Genomic DNA, 13,327 nt, shown 5'->3' on the forward strand with positions numbered 1-13,327 from the left:
TCTCTCTCTCTCTCTCTCTCTCTCTCTCTCTCTCTCTCTCTCTCTCTCTTTCTATTCTCTCTCTCTCTTCAAAAAATGGGAAGAGATTACCTATATTTCTATATTGAGGTGTAGTTGGTAGAGCCAAACCATTTAACTAATACTGTAACATGCTATGGGCTGTTTAAGTACTTGGCTACTAACCAAAAGGTTGGTGATTCCAATCCATCTGAATGTACCTCTAAAGACAAATCTGGCATTTACTTTATCAAAAGTCACACCCTTGAAATTGCTATGAAGTAGTTCTACTCTACACTCATGGGGTCATCCTGAATGAGAATAGACTCCATGGCAATTGGGTCTTTTTTTTTCCTTGTTGTGTACTGTTGAGTTGGAGCTGACTGGCAGAGCTTCTGATGCACTCAAACTGCATGCCTTTGGGATTGCAGTGCAGCTTCTTGCCCCTAGGCCACCAGAGCTCCCTGGCAATCCAGTCTCCCGGTTAAGTCCTTGTTACTTTATAACCTTTACAAAAGAAATGGTATTGAAAAATCAAGTAAGCACTGTTCTTAAGCATTTTAATTCATCTACGTGTTCTTAAAGTATATATTACCTTCACTTGACAGAGGGAAAAATTTGAGATTCAAAAATATCTTATTTGGGAAAAAAAGATTTGATTTGGTAACAATATTATGGAAAAGAACATGTGCAGGATAGTGTATGCATTCTGATGTATCTCTGAAGAATGAAACAGAAGAGACAGGTATTTAAGATAACACTAGATAGGTATATAAGAAAAAAAAAGTGATTACTTAGGGAACAGTGTCATTAGATGTGGTAGAGGGAACATATTAAACTAAAATTTATCACCTGGAGTCAGAACGACTCCGAGTTGACCAGTGGGGTTTTTGAGGCTCTAAAACCCACAGGAGATTATAATATTACATTTTATTTGAATCTTGTGACTATTATTGCCTATTAAAATTATATTTTCTACTAAAGAAAGCACCCCCTCAATTATCCTTTTGAATTCCCTTCCCTTCTTAAGAGCTCTGATGGTTTAGTGGTACAGGACTGTGCTGTTAACCCAAAGGCACTTGGTTTGAATCCACCAGCTGCATCCCACAGCATAAACTGCCTCTGAAAACCTGCTGGCAGGTTGGCTATGAGTCAGGTCTGACTCAACAGTACATCACAGTTATATTCCTTACCCCCAGCACAAACACATACACACAACAAAAATAAACCCATAGTACGTATTTAACAGGAAACAATTTTAAGTTCAGATTCAGTCACTGACATAGAATAAGAAGGTCTTGCATCTCATTTTCTTCTGAGAATTGGTGGGCTTGACGAATCAGATCTTGGCAGTTCTTTAGTGATAAGCTTTGGAAACAAGGGAGGAGGGGAAAAGAAAAGTAAAATGTATTAGGCAATGACCTTCTCAATAGTCTTCATACATGCATAAAACACACAGACCTGTTTCCTCACAATGAGTTAAGAGTCTCTCTCTGGATATGATCCCTTCTTAATTGTTCACCTAAGAAATGATGTCACTTGGTAAGCATGTTCAACCTTCTAGGAATACACTTCAATTTAACACCTCAGGCATGGTTGCCATGTTTGGCAAATAAAAACGTACGATAAAAAAGTGTATTTGAGCCGCAGAAATTACTTTAAGTTTGTCTTATGCTATATTTCTCTTGCAAACTAACTTGCTATTTATCTGAAATTGCTAATGAAGGAGGAAGTAGAAGCTGCATTGAAGGCACTGGCAAAAAAAATAAGGCTCCAGGAATTGATGGGATACCAATTGACTTATTTCGATTAACAAATGCAGCCTCAGATGTGCTCACTAGCCTACACCAGGAAATTTGGAGGACAGCTGTCTGGGGAACAGATTAGAAGAGATCCATATTTGTTACCATTTCCAAGAAAAGTGATCCAAATGAATATGGAAACTTTGAATAATATAATTAATATTACATGTAAACAAAATACTGCTGAAGATCATTCAGAACCTGCTAGAACAGTACATAGATAGGGAATTTCCAGAAGTTCAAATGGGATTTAGAAGAGGCCGTGGTACCAGGGATATCATTGCTAATGTCAGATGGATCCTGGCTGAAAGTAAAGAATACCAGAAGAATGTGTATTTATGTTTTATTGATTATGCAAAGGTATTTGACTGTGATCAAGACAAGATGTGGCTGACATTGAGGAGAATGGGAATCCCAGAGCACTTAATTGTGCTCATGTAGAACCTTTACCTAGATCAGGAGGTTGTTGTGTGAACAGAGCAGGAGATCACTGCATGGTTTAAAATTAAGAAGGGAATGTGTCGGGGTTGTATTCTCTCTCCATACCTATTTAATCTGTATGCTGAGCAAATTATACTGGAAGCTGAACACTATGACAAGGAGTGTGGCATCAGAATTGGAGGGAGACTCATCAATAAACCTGAGTTATGCTTATGACACAACCTTTCTTGCTGAAAGTGAGGAGGACTTGAAGCACTTGTTGCAGAAGATCAAGGATTGCAGCCTTCACTATGGATTGCATCTCTATATCAAGTAAACAAAGATTCTTACCACTGGACCAATAGGCTGAGTCATAAAGGATGGAGAGATTGAAACTGTCAACAGCTTCATCTTGCTTGGATCCATCATTAATACCCTTAGTACTAGCAGTAAGGAAATAAGAAGTCACATTGCACTGGGAAAATCTGCAGTTAGGGACCTCTCCAAATTATTGAGGAGTAACGATGTAAGTTTGAGGACTAAGGTGTATCTGATTCAGGCCATGTCTTTCCGATTACTTGCTATGCATCTGGGAGCTGGACAATGAATAAGGATGACAGAAAAAAAGAATTGTTGTCTTTGAGCTGTTGTGTTGGAGAAGAGCACTGAACATCCATTGGATGGCCATGGATGGCCAAGAGAATGAATAGATATGTCTTAGAGGGGGTGAAGCCAGAGTGCTTTTTTGAGGCAGAAATGATGGGTGTGTTGCTAGAAGGTGCTATTCCTTGGAGGAGGACATAATCCTGAGAAGGGTGGAGAGTTGGTGAAGGAGAGGAAGGCCCTTAGCCAGGTGGATTGTCACAGTGAGTGCTGCAATGCGCTCTTGTATGTCAAAGTGCGAGATTGGCACAGGATAGAACAAGGTTCAGATCTTTTGTTTATAGGTTTGCTATGAGTTGTGCTTGACTCAATGGCACCTAACAACAACATCAACAATCTGAAATTCTAATTTAACTTATTGTCCTCAATTTGGAGATCCAGCAGAATATGAAAAATTATAGAAATATATCATTAATATCACATGCAAGCAAAATATTGGTGATGATCCTCACAAAATGGCTAGACTAGTACATGCATAGGGAACTTTCAGAAGTTCAAGCAGTATTTAGAAGAAGCTGTGACACTAGGCATACCACTCACTGTTAATGTCAGATGGATCTTGGCTGAAAGTAAAGAATACCAGAAGAATGTCTATTTCTACTTTATTGACTATGCAAAGGCATTTGACTATGGGAATAATAACAAATTATGGACAACATTGAGAAACCTGGGAATCCCAAAATGTTTAATTATGCTTCTAAGAAACTTAGACCAAGAAGCTGTTGTACAAACAAAGTAAAGAAACTACATGGTTTAAAATTAGTAAAGGTGTATGTCAAGGTTGTATCCTTTCTCCATATCTATTTAATATGTATGCTGAAAAAATTATTTGAGAAGCTGGATTATATAAAGAATAATGTAACATCAAGATCAATGGAAGATTCATCAATAAATTGTGCTATGCAAATGACAAAACCTTGCTTGCTGAAAGTGAAGAAAATTTGAAGTATTTGCTGGAGAAGTTTAAAAACTACAGCCACAATATGGACTTCATATCAACATCAAGAAAACAAAAATCAAAAAGTGCAACAATGAATGACTTGAAATCCTAAGTCTCTGTAAACTTTCATTAAAATTAACAAATAAATTAAAAAAAACAACAAAAAGCCTTACCAGTAGACAGATTAGCAAGCTAGATGGAGAAAACACTGAAATTGTCAATTATTTCATCTTTCTGGGATCCACAATCAACATTTTTGGTACCAGCACTCAGGAAATCAGGAGATGGATTGCATTAGGAAAGTCTGCTGTCAGGGATGTCTCCAAATTACTCAGGGTCAATGATGTTCGTTTGAAGATTTAAGGTTTGCCTAATTCAGGCAATGGTCTTTTCAATCACTTGGCTTTGGGTTGGCAGCAAAACTCCTTATCCACTAGACCATGAAAACTCTTCAAATATAACAAAGTCTAAGAGTTCTAAGATGCTTGGTGGTATAGTGGTTGAAGTGCTCAGCTGCTAACCAAAAAGACTGCTTTGAACACACCAACCTATCCTCAAGAGAAAGATGTGATTGGTGGAAACAACATAAAGTGGTCATAAAAAATCCAGCTTTGGAGACCCTATGGAACAGTTCTATTCTGTCCTTTTAGGGTCAGCAGGGATTAGAATAGACAAGATGGCAACATTTTCAGCTTAATGGAGTTCTGATTTTTTTCAGTGAGATTACTCTTTAAATTGATATGTCGTATTCCCTGATTTGTTTTGTAGTTACAATGATTACACTTAATTAGTCTCACTTAATAGGTTTGTTTATTTATTAATATACAGTTTTGCATTAAAATATAGGAGATAGCCTTGCCTTTTAGAAGATTTCCTGATGAAGCTAGTCTTTCTTGACTTTAGTACAATAATATTAAGGCATTGGAATAAAATAGAATCCTGGTGCTATTAGGCCTTATTGTTTCAAAATGCATAAGGAGTCTTCCACTATGTTTCTAGTAATGAAGGTATATGAATTATAATTTTAATTAATATATTTTTATTTTAAATATTAATATATTTTTAGCATAATTATAATTTAAGATCAACATATGACAGACCTCTTATAAGATAACTTAGTTCCAACATTAAAACTTGTATAGTCTTTAAAACTACTGACTGTAAAATCCACCGTACTTGTGAAAAAAGAGTGAAAAATTATAGTAGAAATAGAGAAGTTAGTAGAGAGGCCAGAAGGAGTACAGGGAAGTATAGTTATTCTGTATACTATTGGGAAATTAAAAAAAGGACATTATAATTTAGTGATGTATCAAATTGCTATCTTTGGGACCCTAATCTGCAGGCCAGGCAGTGAGCTCACCACTCACAATCAGAGTGGGGCCAACACTCCTTGTTGTCAGTTTATGGTCTTTGCTGCACACAAAGAGAGGACAGTGTGCAGCAGATGCTGTAGGAGACAGAGTTTCAAAAAGTGAATCTGGTCAGCATTCCTGAATGGAGACCTTGGTCTGGTGAAGTATTTAATCCAGAAGGCAATGGACTCGAGTCAGCTGACCACAGAGTTTTGCACTTTGCCAGCTGAAATGGGCACTCTGCTGCGTGCCAGCTCCTGCTGGAAGGTGGCACTAAATGTAATCTCCAAGGCCAGGGGGTGCCAGTGCTTTTTGGGCACTTGAAATTGTATGGCTTCTGCTTTCCTGTGGGGTCCCCCTAGGGTGGCTGATGATGGCAGCATAACCAGTCTATATAAAGCTGTTGAATAAAAGTCATGTGGACATTTGCTCCTTCCTGTTGCAACACAGGTCTGTTCTGAAAGCCGTCCAGGACCAGAAGGTTAGGCTGGCATGCAAACTGCTTGCCTTGCAGCAATGACCTTGGGGACCTACTTGTCAGTTGGACTGCTATCTCCTGTCTCAGCTTGGTCTTCAAGAGCACACAGACTAAATCTCCAAGCTCTTACAGGTAGGGAACTGCAGAAAGACCCAGGAAAAGCCCATCTCTGGCCACTTTGCTTGCACATCTCAGTAAATTCCTTACTAACTTTTGTCCCTGAGATGACCAGGGACAAAATTAAGTAATTGGTTCATTCCAGGTTGATCTCCTACTGAGAAACTGTATTTCCTCCCTAGATAAACCAGTTGTTAGTTCTCATTTATCATTCTTAATTTAAAACATCCTCTCCAAGACTGTGCTCAAGGGCTGGCAACCAACTTAGGTTACCAAGAGTTAATGACTCTCTGGAGAATTTGTCCCAGAGGTGACAAGAGTTTTTAGATATAAACAGTGACATTTCAAAGTGAAAGGTGAAGAAGTACTTTGGGGAGGAGGAGGCAGGGCAGTTTTGATGTTTTCACACTTAGAGAAGACCTGTTTATCTGGAACCTTCTGTAGTTCTCTAAAGCTTCCAAAACAAGTTGCTTATGCAAGATATATTTTCAGAAGGACATTTTTAAAATGGAATTTTATTGTTGCAATTCATGTATCCTGGATAATAAACTGACCACCAGAATAGCTTTCTAGTTGTTCCAGCTAGACCAGCAAGATGTGGTGACTTGGCCTCAAGGTCTTACTGAAGATGGTGAAACAAAGATAAGAAATAATCAAATAACTATAAATAACCAAATGCAAAAATTTGCTATTGGTGTTGACATGGGTTTCTTAATAAAACTCCAATGTTCCCAATGCCTTTTATACTCACCAAAATAAAATCAGTTTATTAAGATCTGTGTAGTTCTTTTTTAAACAAACCATCCTCCCAACTTGAGCCTTCTTTGTTTCATTGTCACACCTCAAATAAAAAATGTATTAGGTTTTATCTCAGTTAACAGGGTTAACGTTCTCAATTTACCCTGTTTCCTTTGTATATGTAGATCCCAAATAAATTCTCTTTCCTCAGCCTCCTCCTTTAGTTCTTCATAGATTTGGACTGTAATTAGTAACATTCTGGTATGTGAACAAGATTGAATGGCTATATGTTACTTATTGGTTGTATTTTCTTATTTGGGAAGGTACTGATTATAGAATAGCCATAGTTAGAAGCACTTAGACAAGCTATTTAAACTAAATCTCTTAAACCTTATAATTGTGATTTGGGTATTCCTACCTTTACCAATACTTTTGTATACTCTCAGTTGAAACCAATCCATAGCTGACCCTTCAGCAGGGTTTCAGAGGCTGTAAATAGATCACAGAAGGTGGGAGATAATTGCCCATCCTGTAAAGCAGCCAATTGTTCCAAACCTCTTATCATTGCATCAGTAGTGCAATTATTTAGCACTAAGCTATACACTCTGGCGATCGAGTGGTAAGAGTTGTCCTGTTAGCCCAAAAGCACACAGTTCAAATCCATCAGCAGCTTCAGTTGGAGAAGGAGGGTAATCTCCCTGACCTCTTTTTTTTCTTTTTTTTGTAGCCTCTGGAAACCTGCTGGAGGGTCAGCTAAGAATTGGTTACCACTTGACATTAAATAATCAAACAAACAAACAAAAATGTGTAGAAAAAACAAAAAAAAAATGTGTAGAAACCTACACATGTGCAGTGTCTAATAAGTGTTAGCTATTCTCTTTAGCACTTTTGTTCTCATTTAGACCAATTTCCCACATCTAGTTATTGATGGAGCTTGGTTCAAGGGCAGTCTATCTAGTGAAAGCCTGATAAAGAAATTTCAATCTGAAGATTTAAGTTTTCTAACATTCAAAGTGCTGGGCTGAAAGAACCAGTCCTTTCTGTGGACTGCAGCGACTGGCCTGCAGGCCTACCAAGGGGGCACTGTCCTTCTGTCTGATGGGCTCTTCAGCCCATAAAACCCTTTTGACTTTATTCCTCCGGAAATTGACAAAGGTGGTTAGTCTGGTTTCTTTACTGAACTTTTGAGTTCAGGGACAGAAAGGAAAGTGCTGAGGCCACCTCAAGATGGCAATGGAAAGCAGGAGGTGGTCCAGAGGACAACCACTTGAGCCTGGACTCCTGCTGTGCAAACTTGGATGTGAATACTATGTGTGATTCAGTGCTTAGTGCTGAGTTGCAAGGTCTGCTGACCTAGGAGGCTGCCTTTGCTGGGGTCCTTCAAGCCGCTTGTGTGCCAGGGCAGGGACTGACTAGTGCTTTAAAACACAAAGCAGATCATGCAAATAAACTAGAAGACTCGAACTCAGGGAAAGTGTATTACAAAATTTCTTCCTGCAAGGTTTTAATGGCGGTTTTTTGGGGAGTCTTGCGGCTCTACCCTCTTTTCCCGTTGCATTAAAGGCCGTACTTAAATTATCGTACCTCTAACAAGCATCTTTCAGGAGCACCGCGTAACTTTTAAAGGCTGTACAAGAATAGTGTTCTCAAGGTTTACAGAAAGAACAGGCTTAGATAAAAAGTGGGGTATTAAGTGGACCAATGGACTGTAATTAGAAACATTTAAGTATCTAGCTTCAATTTATACCACTCCGGGGGTTCTTCCAGATCTAAATTTCAGGCCCATTTTGTAAGTTACATTACTGGCAAGGCGGACTGGAACAGAACCTTCCCTCAGGATTGCAGCTTTGTAATGAAAACTTGTTTGTAAAGTAACAGCTAAGTCGTTCACACACAAGTTTTGGACCAAAGGCAGTTAAGCTACTTAACATTCCTGAACTGACTTACTCAGTTAAGTTCAAGAGATTCGAAGTATTAGGTCTGCTGCAGACTTACCTTTCCATTCTCCAGCCTTTTAAACTTTTAGTGCGTTTAGCTCCTCTTTTTGAGGCGGTGGGGGGCTCTGAAAAGAGCCTTTGGGTTTGAATAAAGTGAAAACTCATACAGGAATTCAGTTATTTTCCCTTGGCCTTGTGGTGGCTCTCGGTTTTCTTGGGCAGCAGAACGGCCTGGATGTTGGGCAGGACGCCGCCCTGTGCAATGGTGACGCGGCCCAGCAGTTTGTTGAGCTCCTCGTCGTTGCGGATGGCCAGCTGCAGATGGCGCGGGATAATGCGCGTCTTCTTGTTGTCGCGGGCTGCGTTCCCCGCCAGCTCCAAGATCTCGGCGGTCAAGTACTCCAACACCGCCGCCAGGTAGACTGGAGCGCCGGCGCCCACCCGCTCGGCATAGTTGCCTTTACGGAGCAGACGGTGAACTCTGCCCACAGGGAACTGGAGCCCTGCCCGGGAAGAACGGGACTTGGCTTTGGCGCGAGCCTTTCCTCCCTGCTTGCCACGTCCAGACATTGCAAGCAGATCAAACAAAGAGTGAAAGAAAGTAACTCAAACTAAAAAATACCCACAAGCGAAAAGCCTGAATAATCCGGGAAGTAAGTTAAGGACGGCTGCTTTTATAGGCATTTTCCGGGGACTAAGATCTGCTATTTGATTGGTTAGTAGCAAGTAGCCAATACAAGTGCATTTTTCTGGACCTCATTTACATAGTTCTGCCCCTAGATGACGTCTGCTGTTTTTCCTCCAATTAACTAAGCTTTCTCTTATATCCCTCATTAGCATAAAGGCTCTATAAGTAGCAGAAATTCGCTCCTTAGCTTTATTCCTGTTCTGGTATTTTGAGATTTAAAAATGCCTGAACCGGCGAAGTCTGCTCCGGCCCCGAAGAAGGGCTCCAAGAAAGCAGTAACCAAGGCACAGAAGAAGGACGGCAAGAAGCGCAAGCGCAGCCGCAAGGAGAGCTACTCCGTGTACGTGTACAAGGTGCTGAAGCAGGTTCACCCCGACACCGGCATCTCCTCTAAGGCCATGGGCATCATGAACTCCTTCGTCAACGACATCTTCGAGCGCATCGCTGGCGAGGCGTCCCGCCTGGCGCATTACAACAAGCGCTCTACCATCACGTCGCGGGAGATCCAGACGGCCGTGCGCCTGCTGTTGCCTGGGGAGCTGGCCAAGCACGCCGTGTCCGAGGGCACCAAGGCCGTCACCAAGTACACCAGCTCCAAGTAAACTTGCCAAGTAAGCGCCTTGCACCCAACCCAAAAGGCTCTTTTAAGAGCCACCCACTTGACCACAAAGGAGCTGTAATTTTTCTCTACACCCTTTCCTCTTAAAGTGAGGAAGGCTGGTAAGTCAGGATAGTCCCTACGGAGCTGTACCCCTTGATCGTGCAAATTTGCAGGTTACAGCTCATTGCTTTACTGATAGCTATTTTATATAGTAAACTCCAGCTGTTCATTGCGCCATCTAGCAGGTTTAAAGCGGATTCTGCGTGGCGTCGCACAGAATCTGGAAAGACTTGTGTAATGGGGTCGCTGTGTCTGAACTAACTGCTACACCCGACAACCTGAAGGTTGGATATAACAGGCTGGTAGAGGAAGTTTTGTCAAGCTCTTATAAAAAGAGGGCCAGCCTGCTAAAAGTAAACAAACCGATCTCCATTAAGACTGAACAGAAGATAAATTCTAAAGTACGGTTTGTAGTAGGAGAAGAAATTGAGCAAAATCAAAGGTGCTCGGGGATCTTTGACGCAACTGAGAGAACACTTTTTACTGAGTACCTAATTATCTTTGCTTCAGGCAGGCAGACATTTTGAAAGGAGAGTGAACGTACTTTTCTAGATTAATATCTAGAGCATTTTTTTCAGCAAAGAGGAACAATGTGAAGCATGATTTCACCATTAAAAGCCATAAGAGGTCAATTGTAGAAATTAGAAAATAGATAAAACACTGAGATGATGAGACTATTTTAGACCAAACGGTTTTAAGGCTGCCTGCGGTTTAATATCTTGGTAGACAGACTTCCATTTCAGCAGCTCTGTGAACACCGGCTGTCTCTGGACAACTCACCTGAGAGGCCATTGTGGCATTAGCATAAGATGGAGGTGGAAAAGTGTACTGAGTGTTATTTCTTACAATTCTTTCTCAAAGTCAACAGCTTAAAATGGTGGTGTCTATTTTCTGAGTCCAGTTGCTCCTGTTCAATGACTAAAGGCCCTACCCAGATAATTTCTCTCCCAACTGCCAACTAATCTGGAAAAAATGTGCAAAGAAGATTTATTGCCTTGACTGATTGCAGATTTACATACAAATGCAAATTTTTCTTTTTATAAGAAGATTATCTTCTGATTGTTCTCATTTTGATTCAGGCAAACAAAACTTTTTTTTTCTTAAAAAAAAATTTAAATTTTCTGGAGATCCAGCCTTTTCTACCATGCATCAGTTCTGTGGTCCTTGTTGAAGCATCTCATTTAGCCTTGATCTCTTTATTTTTCTGTATCTGATGTCTTAGCTCTTTTGTCATAGTGATTAGGAATCACTATTGATTTTTTCTCAAATTTGTATCTTGTTCTGGCTATGATTTTGATTTGGTGTGGCAGATTAGGGTAGATGTTTGTCTAACAGTAATAGTGGAAGATGGATGGTGGTTTTATGGTCAAATAATTAGTAATTAATTTGGAATCAGATTTATTCCTTTTTGGTGGTGGTGGTGTAGTTTTCATTTGTTTGAAGATTCTAATACCCTCCCATGTTTAAGAACACAGACTCAGGAAGTGGCTATGATTTCTCAGCCTTTGGTGTTAGCCTGCTGTGGGCTCCTGTAAGTCTGAAAAGCAGAACCTTTTTCTTCCTCAAATTATCTTTTTCTGTTGCTGTTGTTTACTCATTATGAGTCCATATAGTTGCCAATGCTGTTCCTTACTTAATCAAAGATGTTTGTTGTTGCTGAGTACTGTCAAATTGGAACCAACCCACAGCTGACTCTCCAGCTTGTTTTCAGAGGCAGTCCATCACAGGGGTAGTTGATTGCCCATCTTCCTCCTACAGAACAACCAGTGGTTTAGAACCTTGTAGTAAAATGGTTTCTTGTTGTAGCTTTTGGCTTTGTTAGTTGTCAATGAGTCAACTATGACTCATAGTGATCCTACGAACAAAAAATCACAATCTTGCCTTGTTACCATCCTCACTATCTCTGCCATATTCAAGCCCATCGACTTTTGATTTAAGAGAACTGTAAATGCAAGCAACAGAATAGGAAGGAAGCCAAGCAAGTCAAATCCTCAGCATACAATGGCCCTTCTCTTTAATTGCTATCTGGAAGCCTATACTATTTATAATTCAGGCTTTCCACAGTAGTGTCCCTTCAGGCTCTTAAATAAGATTAGGAAGAAGAGAGAAATTTGTGCCACTACAGAACTTATTTTTGAACATGGAGTGGGGGGGGGGGGAAAGGGCTTCCAATATCCAAACAAAACAAATATTTAATATTTTCCTAAATTCGGATGTGTTTATTATAAGTAATTAAAAATACCAAACCAACTAAACCCATTGCTGTCAAGTCAATGTTATGTCTTTAAGTAGAAACATTTTTAGGCAACCTAAGAGATGATAATTTTTTTTTTTTAAATTACGATTCAAAGAAAAGATTTTATTTAAAAAATTAATAATAGACAAAATTAGTAGTAAAAAATGGGAAGACACGTGAACACTGAAACAATGCAGATGAGGTTATGAAATGTTATACCTAACTACAACAACAGTTCCTTTTTAAAATATGGAAATAGAAAAATGTTTTGATACAGTGATCCATTAACTAGGCTTACATGCCAAAGAATGCACTCATATATATCATGTCCTTAACAGTATTGTGCATATTAACCAAAACTCAAACACAACCACAGTGCCAATCAAGGAATAAATGGATAATCAACTATGATATGTATACAGAATTAAATACTACACAGCATTAAGGAATAATGATTTCTAAGACCCTACAACAGGGATAATCTACGGAAAATATTTAGGTAGTTAAACTATAACCAAAAGACATGTATAAATAAGACCACAATATAAAAAGTTTACACACAATAGGAAACATTCTTTGATGGATACCAAGGACATGAGGGTAGAAAAGGAGAGAAAAATTAGTAATTAGGCAATAATTTATTTCCCTCAATTTGGTATTAATTCACTGATACTCCTTAGATGTTGAAGGTGTAAATTTTACAAGTACAGCCTCATCTTTCTCCTGGTGAACTCTTACCACCAACATTTCAGATAGCATTACAGAATAATACACATTAGTCAACTGGTATTTTTTAATTAGATGATAAACAATAAGTTAGATGAAATATATGTTACTTCAATATTAAAAAAACAGAGCTAAATAAAGGTTAAAGACAAAATTTCCATGTTATTAATAGTTTCAAACAATTATATATAAAAACAAATGAAAAGATGACAATCTGGGTAGGTCAAAGGGATTAAACTCATAATCCTACATGTTTGGTTGTCAGTATTTCTACCCATGTAAATGCTTTAAGCCAGCAGGGGGCACCCTAATGACAACTTCTTTTTTTTTTTCTATATTTTATTAATTTTCATAAACATTTACAGAGATTTTGGGTTTCCATTCATTTATTGTTGTACTATTCTCTCTACCCTCCTCCCAGTTTGTTCTTGTCCAAATGCCACAGTGCTTGTCAAAGCCAGTTCTGATTAATCTTCTTTGTCAGTGTGTCCTTTGCCATTCCCTATCACTCCTCCCTGAGAGAGACTTCACCCTGAGTCATAAGGAAAAGGGGATGGCGTATTCTCTTAGCT

At 39.2% G+C, this 13,327-nt stretch overlaps 2 protein-coding genes across 2 annotated transcripts; one reads left to right on the forward strand and one right to left on the reverse strand.

Annotated features, from left to right (window-relative positions):
* Positions 1 to 8,621: 8,621 nt before the first annotated feature.
* Positions 8,622 to 9,018, reverse strand: LOC102851962 (histone H2A type 1-C-like). The gene has a single exon (XM_006888630.1). It carries the CDS (start codon positions 9,012 to 9,014, stop codon positions 8,622 to 8,624), a length of 393 nt encoding a protein of 130 aa, XP_006888692.1. The 5' UTR covers positions 9,015 to 9,018.
* A 335-nt stretch (positions 9,019 to 9,353) lies between these two features.
* Positions 9,354 to 9,784, forward strand: LOC102852371 (histone H2B type 1-like). The gene has a single exon (XM_006888631.1). The coding sequence runs from the start codon at positions 9,354 to 9,356 to the stop codon at positions 9,732 to 9,734; it is 381 nt and encodes a 126-aa protein (XP_006888693.1). The 3' UTR covers positions 9,735 to 9,784.
* Positions 9,785 to 13,327: the final 3,543 nt, after the last annotated feature.

This window comes from Elephantulus edwardii, unplaced genomic scaffold, assembly GCF_000299155.1.
Source record: "Elephantulus edwardii isolate Elephantulus edwardi_28Jun2011 unplaced genomic scaffold, EleEdw1.0 scaffold00070, whole genome shotgun sequence".
Taxonomy (NCBI): domain Eukaryota; kingdom Metazoa; phylum Chordata; class Mammalia; order Macroscelidea; family Macroscelididae; genus Elephantulus; species Elephantulus edwardii.

Coding starts and splice junctions, on each gene's coding strand:
- LOC102851962 (XM_006888630.1), bottom strand. CDS start 9,014: ATGTCTGGACGTGGCAAGCAGGGAGGAAAGGCTCGCGCCAAAGCCAAG.
- LOC102852371 (XM_006888631.1), top strand. CDS start 9,354: ATGCCTGAACCGGCGAAGTCTGCTCCGGCCCCGAAGAAGGGCTCCAAG.